At 37.3% G+C, this 24,766-nt stretch overlaps 2 protein-coding genes across 20 annotated transcripts in view; one reads left to right on the top strand and one right to left on the bottom strand.

Moving 5' to 3' along the window:
* Positions 1-24,522, top strand: part of Suv39h2 (suppressor of variegation 3-9 homolog 2) — a 25,509-nt gene extending 987 nt beyond the window's left edge. The window contains exons 2-6 of one of the 2 annotated variants that reach the window (XM_010641947.3): positions 10,224-10,895; positions 12,848-12,994; positions 15,976-16,105; positions 17,059-17,480; positions 18,361-24,522. In XM_010641947.3, coding sequence (XP_010640249.1) covers positions 10,227-10,895; positions 12,848-12,994; positions 15,976-16,105; positions 17,059-17,165 — 1,053 coding nt within the window. In that variant the 5' untranslated portion in view covers positions 10,224-10,226 and the 3' untranslated portion in view covers positions 17,166-17,480; positions 18,361-24,522. Of the gene's footprint in view, positions 1-10,223; positions 10,896-12,847; positions 12,995-15,975; positions 16,722-17,058; positions 17,481-18,360 lie in introns of those variants that run through there. The other variant, XM_010641946.2, reaches the window with a different exon arrangement.
* Dclre1c (DNA cross-link repair 1C) overlaps positions 21,281-24,766 on the bottom strand; it is a 41,826-nt gene continuing 38,340 nt past the window's right edge. For 14 of the 18 annotated variants that reach the window (XM_010641948.3, XM_010641963.3, XM_010641954.3 and 11 more), the window contains one exon: positions 21,281-23,014. In XM_010641948.3, the coding sequence (XP_010640250.1) occupies positions 22,125-23,014 (890 nt within the window). In that variant the 3' untranslated portion in view covers positions 21,281-22,124. Of the gene's footprint in view, positions 23,015-23,221; positions 23,585-24,491; positions 24,553-24,766 lie in introns of those variants that run through there. The other 4 variants (XM_033765605.1, XM_033765607.1, XM_033765608.1 and 1 more) reach the window with 4 other exon arrangements.

The raw sequence follows: 24,766 nt of genomic DNA, 5'->3' as shown, positions 1-24,766 counted from the left end.
TTTTTTTTTTTTTTTTTTTTTTTTTTTTTTTTTTTTTTTTTTTTGCCATACCAGGGATCAGACTCAGGTTCAAACTTACGCTTGCCAGGCAGGTGTGGCACCACTGAGCCACATCCCAGCCAGGACTTCTGCTTTAATTCTTTGCTTTCTGTCTTCATTTTTGTTGAATCAGTCATTAAATCCAGTTCTTTGAAATGTCCTACTTCCTTCCTTTGGTATCATTACCTTCCCTTCTCAATGGATCTTATCAAGCATTTTCATCTGCACTGTGCATTCTTCAACTTGTGAGATAGCCCAGTCATCTACTATCTCAGTTTACAAACTCTGAATTGACCAGTCTGGCTGAGAATATCATACAATCAACAAGATTTCTTTTTTTGTTTTTTCTCATTCATGCCAGCAGTTTTTCTAATTTTTGTTACTTTTATGGACTTCTTTCTCTACCCCTATTACTCAGAGTTGAAGACCTCTTAAACATCAATGAAAATATCCTTCATGTATGAACTCTTTACCACCAGTTTATCTGTACCTTTATTACCACTTATCTGAGTTTTTATTCTTTCTTTTCTTCAATGATGTCATCATTTTTATTTTTTCTATCTATCCTTCTAGGACTTTGAGTAATCTGTGGTGTCTTTTTAACATTAAGCTCTGTGTTTTTACTGATTTGTCTTAAGTCAGTCAACATATTCATATCTTTCCAACCTTCAGAAATTTTCCTTTGACCTTGCCTTCACTCATGTATTTCTTGTACTGTATTTACCTTCAGTGTCATTTGATTTTTTTTAACAGCTTTATTGAGACATAATTCACGTTATCAATCTACTCACCTGTTTAACGTATACAACTCAAATCTTCATGTGTAGAGTCAATTTTAGAATATTATTCATTATCCTAGTAAATACCAAACCCCTCTGCAGTCACTTCTTAAATCTCTTCCGATAGCCTTTCACACTAAGCCCTGGACTACCACTAAATCTGTTTTCTGTGTCTATTAATTTGCCTATTCAGACCTTTTATATAAAAACCACACATTATGTGGGCCTACGAGATTGGCTGTTTTTGAGACGGGGTCTTGCTATATAGTTCAGGCTGGCTTTGAACTCACTAAGTAGTCCAGGGTGGCCTCCAACCTGCAGCAATCCTCCTTCAACCTCCTAAGTGCTGGGCTTACAGGTATGCACCACAACACCCAGCTTTTTAGCTTTCTTGATTTGGAATAAGTAACTTTGCTCATATATGTCCTCAACACCCTATTTCTTCTTCCACCTAGCACAAATACTTAATCTCTAAGCCATTATTACATGTTTGTTTCATTTTGTTTTTTGAGCAGAGTCTCACTATATAGTCCAGACTGTCCTCGAACTCATAGCAATCTCCTGCCTCAGCCTTTTGAGTGCTAGGATAGCAAGCATGTAGCATGCCCAGCCAAGCCAGTATTTTTCAACACATGTCCTCCTTTTTCTTTTGTATATTCAAGATAGGTAGCTTACGGCGCTGTCCTTTTTCCTATGTGGCCTTTTCTGCTTAGTTCATGAAATATAGTCTTAGTACTATATTCCATTATAGTTGTTTCTAAGCCCAGCTCTGATTACATTAGGGCCTTCCTAGGCCTTTTAATGGTTCCCTATTGTCTACCTCTCTGGGACAAATACTTAGGTTCTTTCATTTAGGTAAGATCTATTGAGCACCTTCTATGAAGCCAAGCACTGTTGGAAACATAGCTTAAAAACAGACAGCTTATATTCTGTTCCTTCAACATCTTGTGCACCTTTGTGCCTTAGTTAGTAGTTAATGAGCTGAACTGTGTTTTGATTCATTTCCCCAATCTCTGCTGTAACTACTAGATCAGACCTTCTTATCTTCATGCTTAGGAAGCACTCTGTTGACTGGTATCTCCTGTTTCTTTTGCTTGTAGACTCATTTAACAGATGTTTGAGTTTCTTCAGTGTGCCAGGTATTTCATTAGTCACTGGGAATATAAAGAGTATTAAGAATCAGTTTCTCACTTTAAAGAACTCACAACCTAGTGAGAATGATTGACAAATAATCATTGCAACGAATAAGTGTTGTGGCAGGCATCATTACAAGATCTGGAAGAAGCTGGGCAGGGTAGTAATTTCAGCATTCTAGGGAGGCTGAGGCAGGAGACGTGAAAGTACAGGCCCAGCCTGGGTGACTTAGTGAGACCTTATCTCAAAATAAAAACCTTTAAAAAGGGTGGGGGCTGTAGCTCATAGTGAAGGCCCTGTCTTCAATCCCCATTACAAAAGAAATCTGTAGGAGATATATGTATGCATACCGGGTTAGAGAATAGATCACAGAAAGCTTCCCAGAGGAAGCCTATTAGAGCCCAGAAGGACAGGTGTTAAAATTCAGCGTGGTATCTGTCTGAAGAGCAGAGTATTAGGAAGTGGGAGTGGGAAAGGCCCTGGCAAAGCCAGTTGAAAGGTTCTAAGCAGTGATACATTGGGCTTGAAATTCAGAGACTTTGCCCTGCATTGAAAAAAGTCCATAGGCAGGACGGGAGCTGTTTGCAGGACCATGTTTTCTGAAGGCTGGTAGAGAGACCCAGGCAAGAAATGGTGGTGCTTGAACTGAAGAGACCAGAAAAGAGTTTGTTTTGTTTTTAGTAAAGTTACAAATTGTACAATCCTGTGCTTTGTAGTCAGAGGCAGGTGAGGTCTGCATTTCCACATCTAGGAAATGAAGGTTTCTGATTCAGGCAGAAGTGATGTAGACATTACTCTTCACCAGGATCTGAGAATATGGGAAAAGGAATGAGATTGGGTTTGAGAAAGAAAAGTCAGAAATGTGGTTCCAAATCAAGAATGAGCTCTAATTAGAAACACAGATCTTGAAGTAATTAGCGAAAAGATCGTGATTGCACTCTGCAGAATGTGTACAGTTACCTATTCGTTAACAGAAGATATTCACTGTCCTGCACTAGTGCTCTCAGCCCTGAAGAGCATGGAGGTACGATTCCTGATAACATGAGAACAAAGTATTGACGCAGTGCTTGTACCAAGTACTTAATCTTAGTTGGCCTAAGTACCTTTGTAACACAAAGGTCTGATTTATTCTGGAGAGAGTGGGTGGGTATTGCTGAGGCACTGGTGTTAAACTTAGCCCTAAAGAATAAAATAAGTGAGGATAGGTCTTGATGCAGACAGATTGACCTTCTCTAGGAATAGAATGTGTGAGTAGACCCAGTCTCCAAGGAGTGAGGTGAAGCTGAATGGTGGGTAGGATCCAGCACAGGGTTTCGGACTTCAGCTTGAGGGCAGTAGGAAGCTCTGGAGTGGTGTGAAGCTGCAGAGTGCACGATGAGATGTGCATTGCTTTGGCTGTTAGGCCCTAAATGGATAAGGTGGCAAGAAGCTGTTGCAGTAGTCCAGGAAAGCAGAGATGAGACTAAACAAGGACTTAGTGAAGAGCTCTGAGAACAGGAAGGGTCCTTACAGGAAGAGGTCTTAAAGAGACGAAAACTGGCAGGAAAGATAGTAAGAAAACTAGAAGAGTAAATTATGGAAGCCTACGGTGGAGAGTCTGTCAAGAAAGCAGTATTAAGCAGTGGATTAAAAAACTAAGTCCATGGAAGTTAGCAGTACAGGGTCCATTGGTGCCCTCAGTTTCTGTAGCATGAATAGACAAGCCAAAAGAAATTGGCAAATTATAAGGAGGTTGTAAGAAAGTAGTCAAGTAGGGCTGGGGATTTAGCTCAGTGGTTTCGCTGCCTGCCTTGCACATGCAAGGACCCAAGTTCGATCCCCAGTACCAAAAAAAAAAAAAAAAAAAGTAGTCAAGTAGTATGGACCATTTTTCCAAGAGTCCTAGCTTTGAGGAGACAGTAGGCAAGATAGGATATCAGGGTTGTATCTTTTAACATTTTATTTAAAAATTTTTTGAGTAAGAGATGCATGGGATTTTAAAAAATTGAATGCAAGGCTTTAAACAGAAGTCTTCCACCCTATAAACCTCTTTCAATATCTCTTAATGTCTTTTAGAGCATTTATATCTCAAAAGAGGTTTCATTTTATTTTACTTTTTAAAACGCAAATTGAACGTGCACCTCAGAACCCGTAGTAATGGAGAAACTGAAAAAATGGGAGAAAAATGATGGAGAAAATGAGTATCTTCTATTGCATCTAATCCCTCTTCTCTGTTCTTTATCCCTTAAAAGCTGGAAACTGGGAACAAACATATGCTACTGAAAATACTGGAAGGAAGTAGTGGAATGGAGACCTTGAACAGACTAGGGGAGTTCTGAAATAGCCAACTTGGGAAATGCAAAGAATACTGCCTGAGGAAACAGAAAGGTTGTTGATGTCATGAACTCATGTCAGGGGGGCTAGTTGAACCCAGTGCATGTAAATTGTAGTCATGTTGCTCTCAGTGCCGTGTGGTCTTTCTACAGCAGTATTCTCACTATATCATTTCTTCATACAGAGTAATTTCTGACAATGCTGTAGGTATTGATGTACTTAGCAGTGAGGAATCAGGGTCCTGTACACGTTGATGGTATTTCTCCATCCGTAAGTCAGGCTGAGGAACACTCCCCACAGTTCTGACATTTTAGAGAATGCAGGATTGCTGATGTACACTTGCTGCCAGACACTGACAAGCAGAATAGCCCATATATAACAATAGGTTAATATTCCTCAGAGCCTGATTGTACACAGAGTGGTTTTTGAAGAACTAGAATATCATAGAAATCATTAAATTATAACTTGAATTGTAGAGCTCATGAAAACAAAACTAAAAAGGACTTATCCAAAATTATGAGTCAGTTTTTTTAGGGCCGAATCTCTAACCCCAAGTCTCAAAATTCCTCTATCAGTCACTAGTATACAATCCAGTGACTTCCTGCTGACCATAATAGTTCTCAGCTGTGCTCACATAGGACTTCTGGTGTTTTCATAATCAGGTTCAGGCTGTTCTACCACCAATTTTGAATATGATGGTTATTCCAAAATTGGCAGGAAAAATAACCAATGGAAAGATAGGACATTTTTTGTCCTAATAGATACGTAATTTTTAAAGCTTCAGTGCTACATGTGGGCTGTAGACAGTGAACAAATGACAAAACAAATATTGACAACTGTGAATTGTAGTCTCCAGATTAAGATTAATGGGTGTATTCTTTCAAAAAATAATATAGTTAGTTATGACTTTCATGTTACATATATGCTAGTAGTTACATTTTTGGTTATGTGTTTAGAAACATTTAGTCAAAGCTTGAGATGATGGGCAGTTGTGCTTATTCTGGAGCTATGAAGGATAAAATTCCATCCTTTCTCACAAGTAGCCTATAGTTTAAATTAGAAATTGGAACAGAAGGAAGATGGCAGTGATCAGTTCATCTTGGGTGGTGATGTGTGAGCTGTTTCAAAAGATGATTAGAGAAAAATGATGAGTATGTTTTCTATTACATGTAAAAAAAAAGACTGAGCTAGGTGTTTAGGAGGCAAATTAGACCATTCTAATTAGAGAAAACTTTGAGAAAAAAGCAGCAAAAGGGTCTGAAGAAAAGTGATGTGTTCCAATACTGATAATAGTTCAGAATAGTTCAGAGTGGCAGGAGGGCAGTGTATGAATGGGGCTGTGATGGAAAGTTGAGCCAGGGAGGCATAAACAACCAATTTAAGAATGGCTTTCTTTTGTTATAATACTAAATTTGGGCTTTATTCTATATGAAATGGAATTAATAATTTTCAAGCAAGAAAGCAGGATAAGTGGTTCTGTGGATTTTTTAATGATTAAAAAAAAATTACTTTAGTCCAGAATGGCAGATGAGAGTATTAGACAAGAAGTCCATCTCTAAAGAAGCCTTCTGATGGATTAGATTGAGGAGAAAGAAATGAGATTGTTTTCTGGGTCTTCAGCTTCAGCATAGGTAGATGGGTAAGATTTACCATGGTGAAGCATACAGAAAAAATCAGTTTGAGGGCCAGGGATTTGGCTCAGTGGTTTTGCTGCCTGCCTTGCAAGTGGGTGTGAGGTCAAACCCTTGTAAAAAAAAAAAAAAAAAAAAAAAAATCAGTCTGGGATGGACAGTGGTATTCTATATTGCCTTAGGAACCTATTGGACATCAACTAGGCTACTGTATATTATATATTTGAGATTGCATATAGTTTGGGGAATCATCAGCATATAAGCAATAGTTTAAACCACTGGAGTACTGTGGTTGCCCACAGAGAGCCAGCCATGTAGAGCAGGATTCTTAACCTAAAATCTAAATGTTCTATAATAACTCAAAATGTTACATAAGTGATATTTGTTATGGGAGGGTTCATATCCTCATCAGATTCTCCAAAGGGGTAAGTGCTTATTTAGTATGAAGAGGAGCAGAGGACAAAGTCCTGATATCTGCATTGTTTAAATGACAAGGAAGCACTCGGCAGAGAAAATAGAAAAGGAGAAAGAAGGAAGAGAAAATCGTGGAAGCGAAGCCCTGAGGCAAAGGTGATATAAGAGAGGTCAGATTAAATGAGGATCAAAGAATTCATTGATTCAGCAGTTAAAAATTAGTAAAACCGTTCCTTGTTAGCAAGATGGAGTTAAATGTATTTTATTTAATAAAGCTCCCCTGAAACACATGATTTCTAAGAATTGTAAGAGTCAGTGGCCAACAGTAAGGTTTAGATAAACCTAGCCGAGTGTTCAAGGGTGTCTGGAATTTGCTATTGCCTTAACATTGCATTTTACCTTGATTCAGCATTCTAAGCTTTAAAACTAGATAAATCCATCTCTTAGCTGTTTCTGGATACTTTAATGCAATTTTAGCTTCAAGCTTTTGCTTGTGCTTCTCATCTTGCCTGACATGTTCCCTTCCCAACAAATTCAGTCTTTCACAGTTCTACTTTCTCTGTTTACTTTCTGATTATCTGATCTATACTGACTCCCTCTTTATATTCTAGTGGTATTCTTATTTAAGCATTTTTAATTATCTTGCCTTGCCTTGATGTTTGTTTCACATTATTGCCTTCTCTTCCAAAGAGTTTTATTTCTCAAGGCCTGTAATACCTTCATTATACCTTCCAAACATTCATATACTTACTTAACATAGATACTAAACTATGAATTAGTTAATGAATTTAACTGATATCAGATAGTGGGGGATAATATCTTTGAAGAAGAAAAATATAGCGATATATAGTCTATGAGCTTTTTTATTTTTATTTTTTAATTTTAGGGGTTTTGGGGGGTTTTTTGTTCTTTTTTTGTTTTGTTTTTTGAAACAGGGTCTGGCTGTGTAGTTCCAGCTGGCCATGAATTCCCTATGTAGTCCAGGCTGGCCTTGAATTTGTGGCAATACTACTTCAGCCTCCCAAGTGCTGGGATTACAGACATTCATCACCATACCTGGCTGAAATTTTAGGTTTTTTAATTAAATTTATTTCATGAGTCAGTGATTCAATGTGTGTGTGTTTGTGTGTGTGTGTGTGTGTAAACATGCTTTTCACAGAATATTATTTTTGAATTTTAAGTAAAATAATGGTTATAAAAGGCAAGTCTACAAACCAAAAACAAAATACTGCTGGTATTTATACATTTTGCCAAAGGCATTCATGTTTTCTAAACAGTTACTATCCATAAATTAAGTAGGTACCAATATGTTTAACATTAAAAACCTAGCCACTTAAGATACAATTGAATCATCCAAGATTAAACAACAAGTTGTTTTGAATTAAATTCAGTGACAGATTTCAGTTTTTAGTTGTGCTGGTGATAATTTAATCTAACTGAAAGGTAGTACTTCTGTTTCTTTCTTTGTTCTCTGGCAACATCTGGCATAATTCAGGGCTGTATGTAGCAGAGGCGGGAAAAGGACAGGTTACCTTACTTTATTCTGGCATCAGAAATTGCAATTGAGGGAACTAGACACACTAGCTACTGCCAGGTGGATCTCATACCTGCTTCAGTGCAAAGAGGTACCTGCTAACAGCTGTCCCTGACTGTTCCCTGGCAGGAAAGAGAAATCAAGTGACACACATATTTCAGTGTACATCTAGGCCTGAGGGGGGCAACAATGTGTATTTCCTGGAAATAACAGTTTTTGTGCATGTTCTCAGATCATAATTGCTTGTTTTGACAGTACTAGGGATTGAACTCAAGGCCTCATGCATCCTAAGCAACAACACTAATTTCTTTTGATTTCTTTTTCTTTCTGTTTTTGAGAAAGAAGCTCATTAACTTGGCCCAGGCTGGCCTCAAATTTGCAGCCCTCCTGCCTCAGCCTCCCCCCCCCAAGTAGCTGGTATTACCAGGGGTGTGTGCCACCACATCCAGCAATTTAAAACATTTGTAATAGGAAAAACAAAATATTTTGACCAGTTTTCATAAAAGAAGCAAAGTTCTTTTAATTCATAAAAATTACTGCTTGTTGAATAGAATATAATAAACATTAAAGTACAGATACAAACTTGGGCTGGGCATGTAGCTTAGTGGTAAAGCACTTGCCTAGCATTCATGAGGCCCTGGGTTGGATCCTCAGTAGTAAAAAACAAAGGGAAAAACCTAAATACAAAGGTATAGACAGTGGGGATAAAATAAGCTTATTGTGGATCTGTCACCATGACATGAGGCCCAATTTGTGCCTCAGTAACATGCCAAAAACTATGGGCTATACCTTCCAGGTCATGAACAAGGACTGGAGGTACTTCTCAGTCACAGAGTTCTTGCCTAGCAGGAGGCCTTGAGTTCAGTCTCACCACCAAGGGAAAAAATGGATGTTAAAGCAACTATCCTATACATCCTTAAAGTCTTCCATAAAATTTTCACAGGAAAGTAAATTTATCCCCAACTTTTTCAGTGTTCATGAGTTAAAATGATAATTAAAATCTGTCAAGTAGAGTTTAATAGCAGTGTGTTTCAGAAGCATTTTATGAGCTTATTTTACCCTAGGGCATGTGGTTATGTGTTAAATATTCTAGTGGATGAAAAAAAGTGAATGAAATAATTTGTTTATACCTAATTGCTGGTTTTTTGGTTTTTGTTTTTCAGTGCTGAGGACTGAACCCAGGGCCTTTACACTGAGCTGCATACCCAGCCTATTGTTTTGTAGACATAGTCTCACTGAGTCACTAAATTGCCCTAACTGGGCTTGAATTTAAAATCCTCATGCCTCAGCCTCCCAAAGTGCGGGTCACTAGGGTAAAAAGACAGGATTCCAGGCTGCTGATGGCCAGCAGCAGTCTTGAGTGATAAATATTTGCTTTTTGGTGGCTTGAGTAACTGCCACTTACCCTAGTCATCAATAAGTATAAATAAGGTCAGCATTTTCCATAACAGTGCTGTCCATAGAAATATTACGTAACCAGGGCTGGGGATTTGGCTCAGTGGTTCTGCTGCCTGCCTCACAAGCAAAAGGTCCAAAGTTCTATCCCTGGTACCAAAAACAAATAAACAAAAAGATATGTAACCATATTAAAGTAAAATGAAACAGATAAAATTGTTTAATCCAATGCATGCAAAGTATGTCAACCTTTAATTGTTTTTTTTTTTTTTTTTGTGGGGTTTTTTTTGGTACCGGGGATCGAACTCGGGTCCTTGTGCTTGCAATGCCGGTGGTGTTTAATTGGTATTTTTTAAAATTAGAGATACTGAACTAAGGATGTAGCTTTGTAGAATAGTTTTTAACTTGGATATGACAGTTCCCTGAGTTCAATCCCCAGTACCACCCTCAAAAAGATTAAAATTTTAGAGATAGTATACTCTTTTTGGTACTGAGTCTGTAGTGTGCATTATACTTAAAGCACATCTTTCTTCTGACTAGCTGCATTTCAGTTTCTCATGTGGCTAGCAGTGACTGTATTGGACAGTGTGTCTTCAGAATACCAAGGGGACATGTGCCTGTGACATTAAAAAATGTAAGTTCCTTCATGTCCTTTGGACAGTACTAAATTGTAGGCCTTAGAACAGTGGCCAAATAAAACACCAACCTGGGTCACAGATAAATACTCTTAGGGCATTTGTACGATTTGTATCTTATCTGTTAGAAACTTGTCACTCTACATATTCTGAACTATTATTAAGAAAAATGATGGGCCAGGGATTTAGCTCAGTGGTGCCATTACCTGCCTCACAGGCACAAGGACCCGAGTTCGATTCCTGATACCAAAAAAAAAAAGAAAAATGATAATGGGTAGCTTGTTCTTAGAAACATTTATTTTAATTGGGATTGTTATAATCTGATTTGCATTTTCTTTTGTATTTTAAGGATATGGAATATTATCTTGTAAAATGGAAAGGATGGCCACATTCTACAAATACTTGGGAACCTTTGCAAAATCTCAAGTGTCCATTACTGCTTCAGCAATTCTTTAATGACAAGCATAATTATTTATCTCAGGTAAAGAAAAGCAAAGCAATAATTCCAAAAGACAATAACAAAGCTTTGAGACCTGCCATTGCTCGGTACGTTGTAAAGAAAGCTAAACAAAGGATAGCTCTGCAGAAGTGGCAAGATGAACTCAACAGAAGAAAGAATCATAAAGGAATGATATTTGTTGAAAATACTGTTGATTTAGAGGGCCCCCCTATAGACTTCTACTATATTAATGAATACAAACCAGCTCCTGGAATCAGCTTAGTCAATGAAGTGACCTTTGGTTGTTCGTGCACAGATTGCTTCGTTGAGAAATGTTGTCCTGCTGAAGCTGGAGTTGTCTTTGCTTATAATAAGAACCAACAAATTAAAATCCCACCTGGTACTCCCATCTACGAATGCAATTCAAGGTGCCTATGTGGACCTGACTGTCCCAATAGGATTGTACAGAAGGGCACACAGTATTCACTTTGCATCTTTCGAACTAACAATGGCTGTGGCTGGGGTGTAAAGACCCTTGTGAAGATTAAAAGAATGAGTTTTGTCATGGAATACGTTGGAGAGGTACGTTCAGTTTATCATATAGCAAATAATGTGCCTGTAAGGTTTATATTTTTGAAAAGTTACTTTTACCTCAATAACATAAATACATTTTAAGGTACATTTTTATATTATCATGTTCAGATTGTAAACATTTATTTCCAGGTTTAGTTGTAGGTTTCACATTGACAAAATTAATAGTCATTTTTTCAAACCCAGTCATAGTTATTAAACAAGCATGTATCAATTTTAAAATATAATTGTCATTTTTATAAAGAAGTCCTATAAGAAAATTACATCAAAACACATGCAGACTTCAAAACTTGAAGGTTGCAGCTTATTTATTTGTACACATATGGTTAAGTTTAGCAAAAGTATTTTCTGTCAACATATATTATAGATGAATGCTTTATGTATTATAAAATATATACAGAAGCATTTGTTATAGTCATAATAAAATCAAACACTGTAACTCAGCCATTAAATTACCAAATACCGAGCAACGATTTATTTTTATACATGTCATGTATAAGTATAAACGTTTACCATATGCTGGATACTATTCTAAGCATTTTGTTGTGTTAACTCACTAATCTTCTCAATAACTCTGAAATAGTAGTGTTAATTATTGTAGACAAAGAAACTGAAGTGCAGAAAAATTGAGGAACTTAGGATCACACGGATACATAGCAGGAGTAAAGAGCCAGGACTCAAAACTCCAGAATAAGCACTCTGTACCTCACTGCCTCGGACTGAGCTGTGACTGGAGAGGGGTGTGGCTGTGTGTCTGCAGTTGTCAAATCTTGACTGGTTTTAAGTTATTTGAAATTGCTTCACTTGTATTTGTCCAGAATCCTGAAATTAAGTGAGATCCCTGAGTTGATCTTTATATTTTTAGACAATGGCAGATTACTGTAAATTGTCACTCAGGAACTAGATTTCAGCAGAACACAAAGGGACCTACCTGTAATCCCAGTGCTCAGGAGGCTGAGGCAAGGCGCATCAAAAGTGTGAGATTAGCTTGGATGGGACAGTGAGACTGCATCTCAAAAAGCAAACTAGATTTTACTCGGTCACGCTCCTTCTCTTGGCTTAATAAAATGATGATAGATGAGTCACTTCAGACATGTTTGGTTTCTTGAGCTGATCTCCTGATTAAAGCTATGTTAAGAGCAGACCTGTAAGTGATGTTTGCATCTTGTCCACCCTGCACACCTCCTCCCAGCTGGTGATACTGGGTATGGAACCTAGACCTGTGCATGCCTGGCAAGCACTTTGCCACTGTTACATCCCCAGTAAAACAAAACTTTCAGACAGCTGACAGAAAATTTAACAGGACTTTCTCTACTGTTTTGTAAATTGTAGTCCTTTGCATTCAGTTATATACACACCTATAGCTACATAGCTTTTTTAATTTTATTTGGTATGGGATCAAACTCAGGACCTTACCCTTGTGAGGCAGGTGGTGGCACCACTGAGCTAAATCCCTGGCCCTTGGAGGATTTTTTTTTTATGAGATTGCCCTTCCATTGGACGGCAGTGGGCGGCAGCATTCACTATACTGTACTTTGAACATGCCTCACAAACACAAAAGAGCTGGGCAAGGTGGCGCACACCTGTAATCCCAGCACTTGGGAGGCTGAGATAGGAGGATCGCCATGAGTTCAAGACCAGCCTGAGCTACATAGTGAGTTTAAGGCCAGCCTAGACTACACAGATCCAGTCTCAAAAAACAACAAAACAAAGACAGGAAAGAGGAGTTCCAGAACTACTTCCAGTAATGGCAAAAGTGATGGGTAAGTGTTTGAAGCTGGGAGTGGGGTGGGGGCTATATTTTGAAGGGATTAATGGAAATATGTCTTACTGCAATTTAAAAATTTTTAACATTTAACTGTATATTTTGATCACACTTTCTATATTTATGGATAAATTTCTGCAATAGCTACGTAATGTACTTTAGTTTTATTTTTCTTTAGGTAATCACAAGTGAAGAAGCTGAAAGACGGGGGCAGTTATATGACAACAGAGGAATCACGTATCTCTTTGATCTGGACTACGAATCGGATGAATTCACAGTGGATGCAGCTCGATATGGAAATGTGTCACATTTTGTAAATCATAGTGTAAGAAGAATACTTAAATTATAGATGACAAATAATTCAACTTAGTAGTTTCTGATGATTTTCTATAAGGAAGAGTAATTATCTTTGAATTGTAGGTCCTTCCCAAGTATCTCAGCATGCAGGCCTTATCTGTTAAGTCCTGATGTTACTGCTGTTAGGAAGACAAACAGTTAAATGCTTACCAAATATGGTGTTTTATAAGAATCCTTTCCTATGTAACTTCATTGAAGCTTTGCAGTAACTTTTCACGGTAGATAAAATATCTTTGCTGGGTGTGGTGGCGCACGCCTGTAATCCCAGCACTCGGGAGGCTGAGGCAGGAGGATCGCTGTGAGTTCGAGACCAGCCTGTGCTACATAGTGAGTTCTGGATCAGTCTTAAATACATAGTGAGATCCTGTCTTGAAAAAAAAAAGGTAAAATATCTTCATGTCCCAGGAGAAAACAGTAAGCAGAAGAGTTAAGGAGTAAACTGTTTGAGTTCACGTGCAACTCCATAAGTGTCTCACAGAAGTTAGTATAATTAAATTTGACAATGTACAGTAGTGTACTTACCCACATTTTTACCTGTCAAGAGTAGTCCAAAACTATACAGTACAAAATTCCAGAAAAAGAATTTGTAGGTTTTAAACTTCAAGGAATTCGCACTAACATGATAAAATCTTACACTGTTCAACTGCACCCTGCTCAGGACATGAATTATCCTTTTGTCCAGCACGGTCATCTTGAGCATGTGATCTGTGCACTTGTCATTTAAATAGCTGTTTCATCCAGATGAGCTGCTGCAGTGTCATAGCACTTGTGTTCAAGTAACCCTTACTTTACTTGATAATCACTCTAATAGCACAAAAATAATGATGCTGACCATTTAGAAACCATAAAGTGCTTCCTTTAAGTGAAAAGGTAAAACAATATTTTGAGAGAACATTTATATAACTCTTACTACAATTACTTCATAATTGTACAACTATAGTATAATATAGGGTTATAGTTGTATTTATTTTGTTATTATTTATTTGTTATTACTATTTATAATAGGGTTATAGTTGTATTTATTTTGTTATTAATGTCTTATGACTTCTGATTTATAAATTAAATTTATCATAAGTATACTTGTGTAAGAAAAAAAAACCTAGTATATGTAGGGTTTGGTACTATCTGTGGTTTTAGATATCCCCTGGAGACCTTGTATAAATTATTTTCTTAGATGTAGTCATGTTAACACATTTATAAAATTTGAAGATTTGTAGAGTATTGGAAGTATTTAGAGCTGGGCATGGTGGCGTACGCCTGTAATCCCAGCACTCGGAGGATGAGGCAGGAGGATCGCTGTGAGTTCGAGACCAGCCTGGGCAACATAGTGAGTTCCAGGTCAGTCTTAACTATACAGTGAGACCCTGTCTCAAAAAAAAAGGAAGTATTTAGAACTAATTTTCTAAATTGTAAATTAGTATTTTTCCTAAAGTTTAGTGTTTGAAAGCAGAGTAGAACTACAGTCTTAACTCCAGAATCTTAAAATCCCATAAAAACTATTTCTAAGTTAGCAGGGTGTGCTGCTCAGTAGTAGAGAGCTTGCCTGGCATGTGTGAAGGCAGTGGTTCATGATTACTGGATACCTACTAAGTGCCAGGTGGGTAGTGAGGTTAATACTATCTCCATCTTACAGATGTGTTACAAATAACAAAGGAAATGTTCCTCAGAGATTTTCTATCTGTATTCATAAGGATGTAGCCATGGTTTTTTGTTTTGTTTTGTTTTTTGGTACCAGGGATCGAACTCGGGTCCTTGTGCTTATGAGGCAGATGCCAGAACCACTGAGCTAAATCCCCGGCCCAAGGATATAGCCATGTTAAACTTCTGATGGACTGCATCCCAAAAAACTGGTCTATGGTTAGCAGTAAATAGATTCTGGCTCTCCTGTTATTTTTCTGATTTTCTTAAATTTTTGCTTAAAAGAATTCATTTCTTAATCATAACTTGGTTTGGTTTGGTTTGTTTTTGTTTATGTTTTTTTTTTTTTCAGTACCAGGGATCAAATTCAGAACCTTGCTCTTGCGAGGAAGGCACGGTGCCACTGAACTAAATCCCTGCCTTTTCTTAGTCATAAATTTGCATCAGAGTCACCTTCTATACCTGATAGTCATCTCTCAGCAGTATCTCAGGAAATTGGTTCACAACTCCTGCAGGTACCCACATCCTTGGATACTCAAGTCCCTTTGTAAAATGGTGTAGTATTTACATGTAATTCTCATGCTCTCTCTTTACATCTTCTCTGGTTTACTTATATCTAATGCAATGGAAATATTTGTTACATTGATTCTGGAATAACAAGAGAAAGAGTCCATACTTGTTAGAAGTCCTTTTTCCCTCCAAATATTTTCAGTCTGAGATTGGTTGAATCTGAGTCCATGGATGTATAGCCTGTAGATAAAGAGGCACAACTGTACTTCCAGACTAGATTGTTTCAAGAACAAATATGTATTTTGATTTTTTTCGTATGATTACTAGATCTCTCCTTGCATATTTTGTAATTTAGTGTAGAGTTCTCAAAATACTGAACAAATTCTGCAAAGGTTAAGCAGTGGAACTCCATGCAGTATAAAATTGGAGTTTCATGGTGTTGGTTTGATTTTTAACATAGTTATTCTAGTTCTTTGAAGTATATGACTTACTGAAATAGTTACATCATAGTTACAGGATTTGTATTAAAGTTCTCCAGGAAAGTAAGTTGATACTAGATGACCAAAATTGGCGAGATGTTAATGGTTGAAATTGCAGAGTAGATGCTTGCAGATTATTGTTTTCTCTACTTTTATGTCTAATGGTTTTTAAAATGAAAATGATACTTTTAAATGTGTGTCATAATAAGCAACTTAATTTCCCCTAAAATTTAAATACTGTGGGAAATTAAAGATTTTATATGGCACATGATGAGCTCATTCATGTCACTTTTACTTAAGTGGGCTCAATGTTTCTTTTTAGTGTGACCCAAATCTTCAGGTGTTCAATGTTTTCATCGATAACCTCGATACTCGTCTTCCCCGAATAGCATTGTTTTCTACAAGAACCATATATGCTGGAGAAGAACTAACTTTTGATTACCAAATGAAAGGTATGGTTTTCAAGTACAGTTTCATTGATGTTCGTTTCGGTATGAAAAATCACATCAGAGTAGGAAAAGATCACGGCCATCTGAACCAGACTGGTAAGACATTGAAGCTGTAAGATTTCATGATCTTACTTAATGTCCCAAGCTCATCTGATAGCCTGACTTGGTCAGGGAATGCTCTTTCTTCTAAGTCATTGTGTCACCTCTTTTGTTTTTCAGGACAGTTTTGGAAGCTGATTTATTCTAACATCTTTTCTCAATATTATACTACTTGTATTAAAGAATTGTGGTAGAATGCTCACCTAGCATGTTTGAGGCCTTAGGTTCTGTCCCTAGCACCACACACACATATGCAAATATTTTAGAGATGTATATTCAGAAAATTGAAAATATGATTTAAATTACAAGCTTATTCCATTCCTTCTTGAATTTGGCTTTTAAAGGTTAATTTTATTGGTGTTATTTTATAATATGAACATTTTGCTTTTCTGGGAATGATGTCAAGTCCTTTCCATATTGTGATTGCTTGGCCTCACTGTGTGCTTAGTGTGTGGAAAGAAAGCTTCTGGCCTGCCTCGCAAGCGCAAGGACCCGAGTTCGATCCCCAGTACCAAAAAAAAAAAAAAAAAAGAAAAAAGAAAAAGCTTCTGTATTGGACTTGCCCAGTGAGCATCAAGTCATCACTCTGGGCATCCATTCTCACATATGCGGGCTGATAACATAAGCTGCATGTCTTAGGAGCACACATTGTCCTTTCAAGACAAACTGCAATTAATTGTCTCTCAGTGTTCACATTCATATACACAGAGGGAAAGCCTAACATTTCTTTGGGAGTTAACTTAACTCAAATGGTAAGCATCCTTGCTAGCTACTTTTAAAATAAGAGGAAATTTACAATTCATTATAAGTTGTCTTCTCTCTCCCTCCCTCCCTCCCTGTTTTTCTCTTCTATTCAGGTTCTGGAGATACATCTTCAGAGTCTGTTGACCATAGCCCTGCCAAAAAAAGGGTCAGAACTGTGTGCAGGTGTGGAGCTGTGACGTGTAGAGGTTACCTCGACTGACTGTTAGGGAAGTAGAGCTGATGGTCATTGTAGTTCGGTTTTTCCTAATATTTACACTTTTTAAAAGTATTTGGGACTCTTCGTATTATCAAGATTACACTCTGTTAATTTACAGTTCCTCTTTCAAGACATCTGCCAAATATGTTACTGTTGCTATAAAGAAGACTCAGTCACAATGGCTAATTTGAAACGGACCCACTTGGTAATTAGAATCCAGATATGGAAGACACTACAGATCAGCATGTACCTACCGAAGTCTGTGTAAGCGAAGAGGTGCCCCCCCCTTCTGTGTTTGAAAAGTGTTAGACTAAAAAGGTAATAATTGCTGGGATGAAGCATTCATCTTGCTATATATTTTGATTGCAAAGACAGCTAATTTAGTTTGGGCAAATATACAAGTTCTGGTTTTATTACTATATTGTCATTCCTATTAAATAGTCACTGTTCTTGCTTTGAGACAAGTGATACTGAATTTTTACTTATTTTCTACTTTTTCATTAAAATATTTTCATCTTAATAATACAGAAATTTAAAGTATGAAATATTTCAGCTTGATTTCATATTTTGAAAGAATCTAAATCATTGTGAAGATTGTATGTCTAAACCTGTAATTCAAGATTTTTTATCCTACAGAAGAAAAATCTCCAAAAGGCCCTGAGAGGTCTGGAAGGGCTGGCTGACCATTATACTCTGAAAGGATGAAAGGACAGGACAGTGGGGTTGGGAGGGCTCTTTGGAGCTCCTTCTGTGGAAGTAAAGAGCTCTGAGGGCATCACTGTGTATGTGAACTAGGAGACCCCGTGTTGAGCACCTCTGATCTAACCTGACCCCACTCCCTAGGGAGCAGCCGTACCAAGTAATAATGTCACGTGCACTGACATACATCCTCTCATTTCAAGCAATTTGTTTGTTTGTTTTTGGTACCGGGGATCGAACTCTGGTCCTTGCATTTGCGAGGCAGGTGGCAAAACCATTGAGCTAAATCCCCGGCCCACAAGCAGTTTTATTGTTTCCTTTCCACCAAACCATTTTTATATTTCCATTTCATCTAAAAAAGTAATGTATATTTGAACTGATAACTTGTTTTATACATGAATTTCTAGATGTGATAAATTTAACCTTGGCCCAAATGAGACCTTTTATTAGTTGACCTACTGTGTAAAGACTAAATTGGAAATTTTTTCCACTTTTGCAGTAAAACCTCAATCAAGGAAAAACTTTCTCTGATGCTGGGATTTCTCATGGCATCCAATATGAAGATAAATGCAGCAAATTAGCTTTTGGTTTCCCTAGTTAAGGTCTTCCTAAGCTCTCTGCTCTAGGTTTTAATGGTCTACAGTAAGCTTGGGTAAGATTGAACTGAATTCAGGAATGCAGCACTTCAAATATCTTTTTAATTCTTAACCTGTTTTCAGGGAAACTGTAGTTTATTCATTATATTGCTATCACTTTGCTCTTTTTATTTATTTTTTGGTACCAGGAATCGAACTTGGGTCCTTGCATTTGCGAGGCAGGCACTGGAACCACTGAGCTAAATCTCCAGCCCTCACTTTGCTCTTTTTAAATATAGGATAAATTATTTACATGTTTTGGGCCTTGTGTCTCCTAACCAAAAATTTCAGGATGTGTCAAAAAGTATTTTTTAGTGGCATTTCTTGTGTTTTCTTTATGAAAAATGAGTCAGTGTTGGTGAGAACATACTATATAGGGTTACAGGTTGCCCCCCCCCCAGTGGCCACGTTTACTCATTACTATTCTTACAGTTTTATGATGTAATTTTTTAAAGTCACTCTTTTCATATCTAGTTACTTGATCTTCTCTACTGTCTTGGTTTTTAAAAATGTAAACTTGGAGGCAGGGCACAGAAGGAAAGATTTTTCAGTAAACCAGTGGTTCTGCCTTGCCCTTAACTGTGAGAAATTTCATGGGTCTTTGAAATTTTAAGTACATACTATGTAACTTTAGAAACAATTTAAAGGAAGCCTGGGACTTCTAAGTATTAGGAAGTCAACACTGTTTCTTTACTTGTGCTTGCTAATGATATCAAAATTTGTTCTCAATATAAAAAATTTCAAAGGTAACAATAACAGCAAATTTAAAATGCAGATCTACTGTACAAGTTGTAATTCCAGGATCTATGTAGGATTGTGATACAGAACTAGCACTCAGGATTTTCCTCCTATATGCAAATTTTATTTTTATTTTTGAGTCAGAGTCTCACTGTGTAGCCCAGGCTGTCTTTGAACTCCTAGTGATCCTCTGGCCTCAGTCTCCTGAGTGTGTGGATTATACACATGTGCCATATGCCTGGCCACATTCACAAAATTTAAACTACACTTTTTTTTAACTCAACGGTCTCAAGCAAAATAAATTTAATTTGGCATTTAATGGTATTCCACTTGGTATGACATAGCTTTGTTTGCTTTTGAATATTTTGCCAAGATTTCCAAAAGGCTGAAGAAAGATATTGTATTCCTGAGTACTGACACAGGTTTTTATGTAACTCCTTTAAATGGTACTTTGTTTTTTAGGGTCCATTCATTTGAATATTAAAAGTACAATTCAACAGAATGGATCCTATACTGAAAGTTTTTGAACATTATTAGTCACCAGGTACTGAAATGTACTACGGTAGATTCTGCCTGGAAATGCAAAGGAATTTTAGAGTTGAACAGTCATATTCATTGAGGCTCAGGCCCTTTATCTACATTCATGCACTTCTCATGAATTTCTAAAGTGGTGCTGTTGTCTCTATATTCCATCCCTATATAACAGGCTTAGGCTGGTTAGGGAACATTAACAAACTCAAGATTATCCAGCTGTGCTAGGCCTCAAACTGTACCTGTTTTTAAAAGTATTTCATCTTCAATTTCAGGGAGACTATAAACTAAGTTATAAACTAAAAAATCAGTTTATATTTAAACAGACATTAACATTTTGATAATCTAAGGCAAACATGGCTTGCCACTGGGATTCTTATTATATCTTAGGGTTTTGAAACACTTGTTTCTTCATTTTGTCTGATTTCATGAAGTAAAATGTGATTGCCACTATAAGTAATACTGCTCATTTTTATGCTGTTTTTGAGTGGCATTCTAGCATTATGAGCAGACTTTAAAGCCAAGTTGCTTGTGTTCGAATCCTGGACTTGCCCCTTGCTAGTTATATGAACTGACCTGTGTGCCTTAGTCTCCTGTCTACCTCAGTGGGGGTTTATAAGGGTTAAAGTTTATATAGTGTGTAAAAAACTTACAGCTTTATCACAGAGAAAGCAACATGCCAGTTATCACTGTGCTCTAAACTGTACAAGAATGTTGATTATATTGTGTTGTTCTTTGCCCTTGAATTCATTCACCCAGAATTGTGCCAGATCCATACATAATGAAAATAATGGTATAATTATAAAATGGTAGTACAGCCACCAGAATGTTTACAAGCATTTTTAGAACACCTGCCTTGGGTCATAAGGTATACTATTAAAACTACGTCTTGCCAGGCATGATGGGCACACCTGTAATCTCAGTACTTGGGGGGCCAAGGCAGGATCACCAAGAGTTCGAGGCCAGCCTGTACTACATTGCAAGACCCTGTCTCAACTTAAAGAAATAAAACTAAGTCTTAAGTCTTAGTGAATGTACACAAATTTAACAATATACTGAGTCTAATGGGTCCAGTATTTTTTGGCCTAATTAATGTGCATCATGGTGATGGTGCATATCATTGTTTTAATTTGCAAGTTGTGATTCCAACTTGTGAAACTCCACAGAAGTTTAAGTGATGCCTTTGCTTTTGTTTTAATTTGTGAAATGTCAGCATACCAAAATATTTATGAATATATAGGTCCAAAATTTTATTAAATCTTCACATTTGTGGACTATGAAGATGTTGACTTGCAGAACATAGTATACTTTAGCCATTTAATTTTTAAGCATTTTTTTATGTCCTAATTTTTGTGGTTATAATTTTATCATTTAATTCACAATTTTTAAGTGATAAAACAGCTTTTGGGATATGGTGCTTTTTTTTCCCTATAGCCATCAGTTTATTGGAGTAGGTCCAAATTTATTCCAATTTAAATGTCTGTATGATCCAAGATAGCCTGTCTTTAGTTAATGTTCACAAGAGCTTGAGGTGCTTGCTGCTGTTTTGGTGGTGTCTTACATCAGTAAGACCCAGTTAGGTGGTGATGTTTAATTCCTCTACATACTTGTTATTTTCTGTGTGTGTGTGTGTGTACATTCTAGTTGTTTCACTGAGAGGGATGGTAAAACCTCTAAAGTTGTGTTAGTTTGTCTCAGTTGTCTTTGCATTGTGTATTTTGAAGCTATTAAGTGTATGTAAATTTAGGATTATGTCTTCTCAGTGAACTGGACCTTTCATCACTAAGAAATGGTCTGATACTAATACAGCCACTCCAGCTTTCTTTTAGTTACTTGTTCACATGTATCTTTTCCCCTTTCTTTTAATCTAGAGATAGCATTTGAGTTGAATTTCTTGTGGACACCATGTAGCTTTTTTTTTAAATCTAAGTAGTCTCTCTCTTGCTGGTTACTTAGACCATATTTATATTTAGCGTAATTATTGAGATGTTTAGATATAGTTCTGCCTCCCACATGCTGGGGCCCCCCACCCATTTACCTCTACTGTTGCCTTTAGTGTTTGAATTTTTTTTAGTCCTGAGGATTGAACCCATGACCTTTGCACTTAGCTGTATATTTCCCACACCCACCACCCACCTGCCTGCCCTTTTTGAGACCAGGTCTCACTAAGTCGCCCAAGTGGGACTGGGACTTTTGATCCTCTTGCCTCAGCTTGCCTTAGTGCTATTACAGGCATGTGCCACTGTGCCTGGCTACTCTGAACATTTTTTATTCCACTGTAACTGATCTACTGCAATAGTAGACTTAATTACTTGTAAAAGCTTTTTAATGGTTGCTCTAGGAAAGGGTGTTTTAATTATTAAATATCCAAAAATGAGCATTTTCTTTTTTCAACTGCTATACTTTCACCTGTTGCCAGTTTCTTATACAAACATTGTAAATGTTCTTGTTTAGGTAGTTCAGCTTCTGGAGTTGAGGGAATTTCAAAATCAGAGGAGCTATGTGAATCTGGGTATGTGCTATGATTTGGCAACCTTTTTTCCTCAGGTATGTGTTCCTCCATACTGGGAACTATAGTGATGTCTTGATCTCTGCTTTTCACATCACTGGAAATAGCCTTTGAGCAAAGTACATTTTGTTCCATCTGAGAGGCAGGGATACTGTCCTTGGCCTTTGGTCTGTGGGCACCTTTGTTCAAAAAGGCACTATCCCCAGTTCTGTCCTGTGAAGATAACAGAACAGTATCAGACTGGCTGTCCCAACCTTGACTTCCTTGTTCTGTTATGTGTGTTGACTGAGAAGAATTCTGGGAAGAGATGTGGGTTGATTCTCCATCGGAGTCACTGAAAAGCTGGGGTGACTGAGATCTCCCTGTCTCTGTGGAAGAAGGAAAGTTTTCCAAACCCTCGCCGGTAACGTCACTGCTTCTTTTAAAGAACACTTCCCACTGGGGCACATCTGCATCCGCCTTTTGCTGGGGAAGTGTCACAGGGTCCAGATCCTGCAGTGATTCTGGGACTTCTGGCTCTTCTTCACTTTCACTATTGGATTCTTCACAGTCTATGAAGTTGGCCAGAAGAGAGCTTTGCATACTCTCCAATTCACAGCATCCTGTGCTTTGTCTCAGTTTTTCAGGCTGGTTTTGTTGTACTGCAGTCAGCAAGATAACGTCAGGATGAAGAGTAACCTGGTATGGCAGCTTGTGCCTTAAAGGTACTGGCAGAGGGTCATCAAAAAGGTCATCCTCCTCTGTGAGACAGACAAAACAGATTTTATGGAAAACAAGGCAAAGGAAGTCATTTTAATTTGTAGTGTTTACCTACATTTTTTGATTCTTGGAATTGCAAAGAATGAAGGGGCTACCCTTGTTTTGCTTTTTTTGTTTTTGTTTTTTTGAGACAGGGTCTTTTTATGTGGTTCAGGCTGGCCTTGAATTCACTATATAGCCAGACTGACCTCAAAATCTTGGCAACTGTCCTGCCTCCGCCTTCTTAGTGCTGGTATTATAGTCACGCACCACAACACCAGGCAGGGAGGCCACTCTACAAAGAGAAATTAAAAGGCCTTTAATTCTTGGGATAGTCTGAACAGTCTCCAACTTTCTGGCATTTTTATAATGCCACACTATCAGTTGAGAATATAGCTCAATGAAAACCTTAAATACAGTTTTTTGTATCTCATTCCAGAATATTTCTGGAGAACCACATAATTTTCATTCTGCTCATCACCTGAGTTTCCAAACACTGTGTTCTGCAAATAGTAAGTGCTGGTAGGTTGGCTGACTTTGTGGGTATTTCATACAACAGGCTGTGATAGATCCTGGGAGAAACACACACAGGATAAATCAACTTTAACCAGAATACTGAATAAGCCACATTAAATGTCAAGAACTAAGTCAACAAAATTGATTTTCCTGAATACAAACCCAGTCCACTTAAATTTTGAAATGAGGAATTTTTACTTGGCTAGCGAAATTCTCATAAATGTAAGGCATGGAATCGGTGAGAACAAGTTTTTTTCCACTTTTAACAACACTTAACCCTAGGAAGAAAATTTAATGCTATGACAACTGCTATATATGTCAGCTTGTCTACTGTTGAATCTGTTAAATTATAATGACCTTCTCAGTGATAAAGGATGAAGCTAAGCACTGCATTTTAATGGACCTTAAAGACCATCATCCAACTCCCACTTTACTGTGAGAGACAGGCCCAGAAAAAGTATGCCAGTACACAGGCCAAATCTAACTCTGAAAGGCCACTGTTCTGTTAGGGTTTATAATTGATTTTAACATTCATTCCTAAAGGATTTAAGGTGACTAATATGTCTAGTTAATATGTTTGGAATCCTCCTACTGTCCAAGATAGGGCTTTATTTTAAACCGTGTATTATGTTGTTTTAGCTATGCCACTAGTATACCAAAGTCACATTTTTAGAAAATGTTTTTGTATTGCCTCTTTTCTATTTCCAGATCTGTGACTATGCCAGTGGCATGTTTCAATTGTAATCCTTTGTCAGAACAGAACATTTTTTACATCTGCTTACTTGTACATATCTTAAAAAACAGTTTCTATACTTGGAAGTTTACTGTGTCATTACAGACTGTTCTGTTTTGATTGTATAGCATTAAAACTATGAAAACAGGCATATAACATTGTGAAAAGTATCACAATATAAAAGGGCTGAAATCTTTGAGACTTACGCTGATAATTAAAACACCAAGACTCAATGCAAAAAGGATAGATGTCATAAATAACTCAGTTTACACCATTATATATTGTTGATGTCTGTAAAAATTGGGAAAATCATATAAGAAAGCAGTTAGCAATGTATATTAAGCATTTTCACTTCTACAGTCTAACCCAACAATGGTATGCAAAATAGACAGGAAAGTTGTTTGTTCATCACATTACTTATAAAACTTCCAAGTACAAAAATAACCTAAATGTATGATTAAAAGATTGGATGGTGATGGGAAGTATGCAACCATTGATGTTTTTG

This window comes from Fukomys damarensis, unplaced genomic scaffold (genome assembly GCF_012274545.1).
Source record: "Fukomys damarensis isolate Sample0158 unplaced genomic scaffold, DMR_v1.0_HiC HiC_scaffold_19, whole genome shotgun sequence".
In the NCBI taxonomy this organism is placed as follows: domain Eukaryota; kingdom Metazoa; phylum Chordata; class Mammalia; order Rodentia; family Bathyergidae; genus Fukomys; species Fukomys damarensis.
The sequence above is the reverse complement of the archived record's forward strand: the minus strand, read 5'-3'. Positions and strand labels throughout refer to the sequence as shown.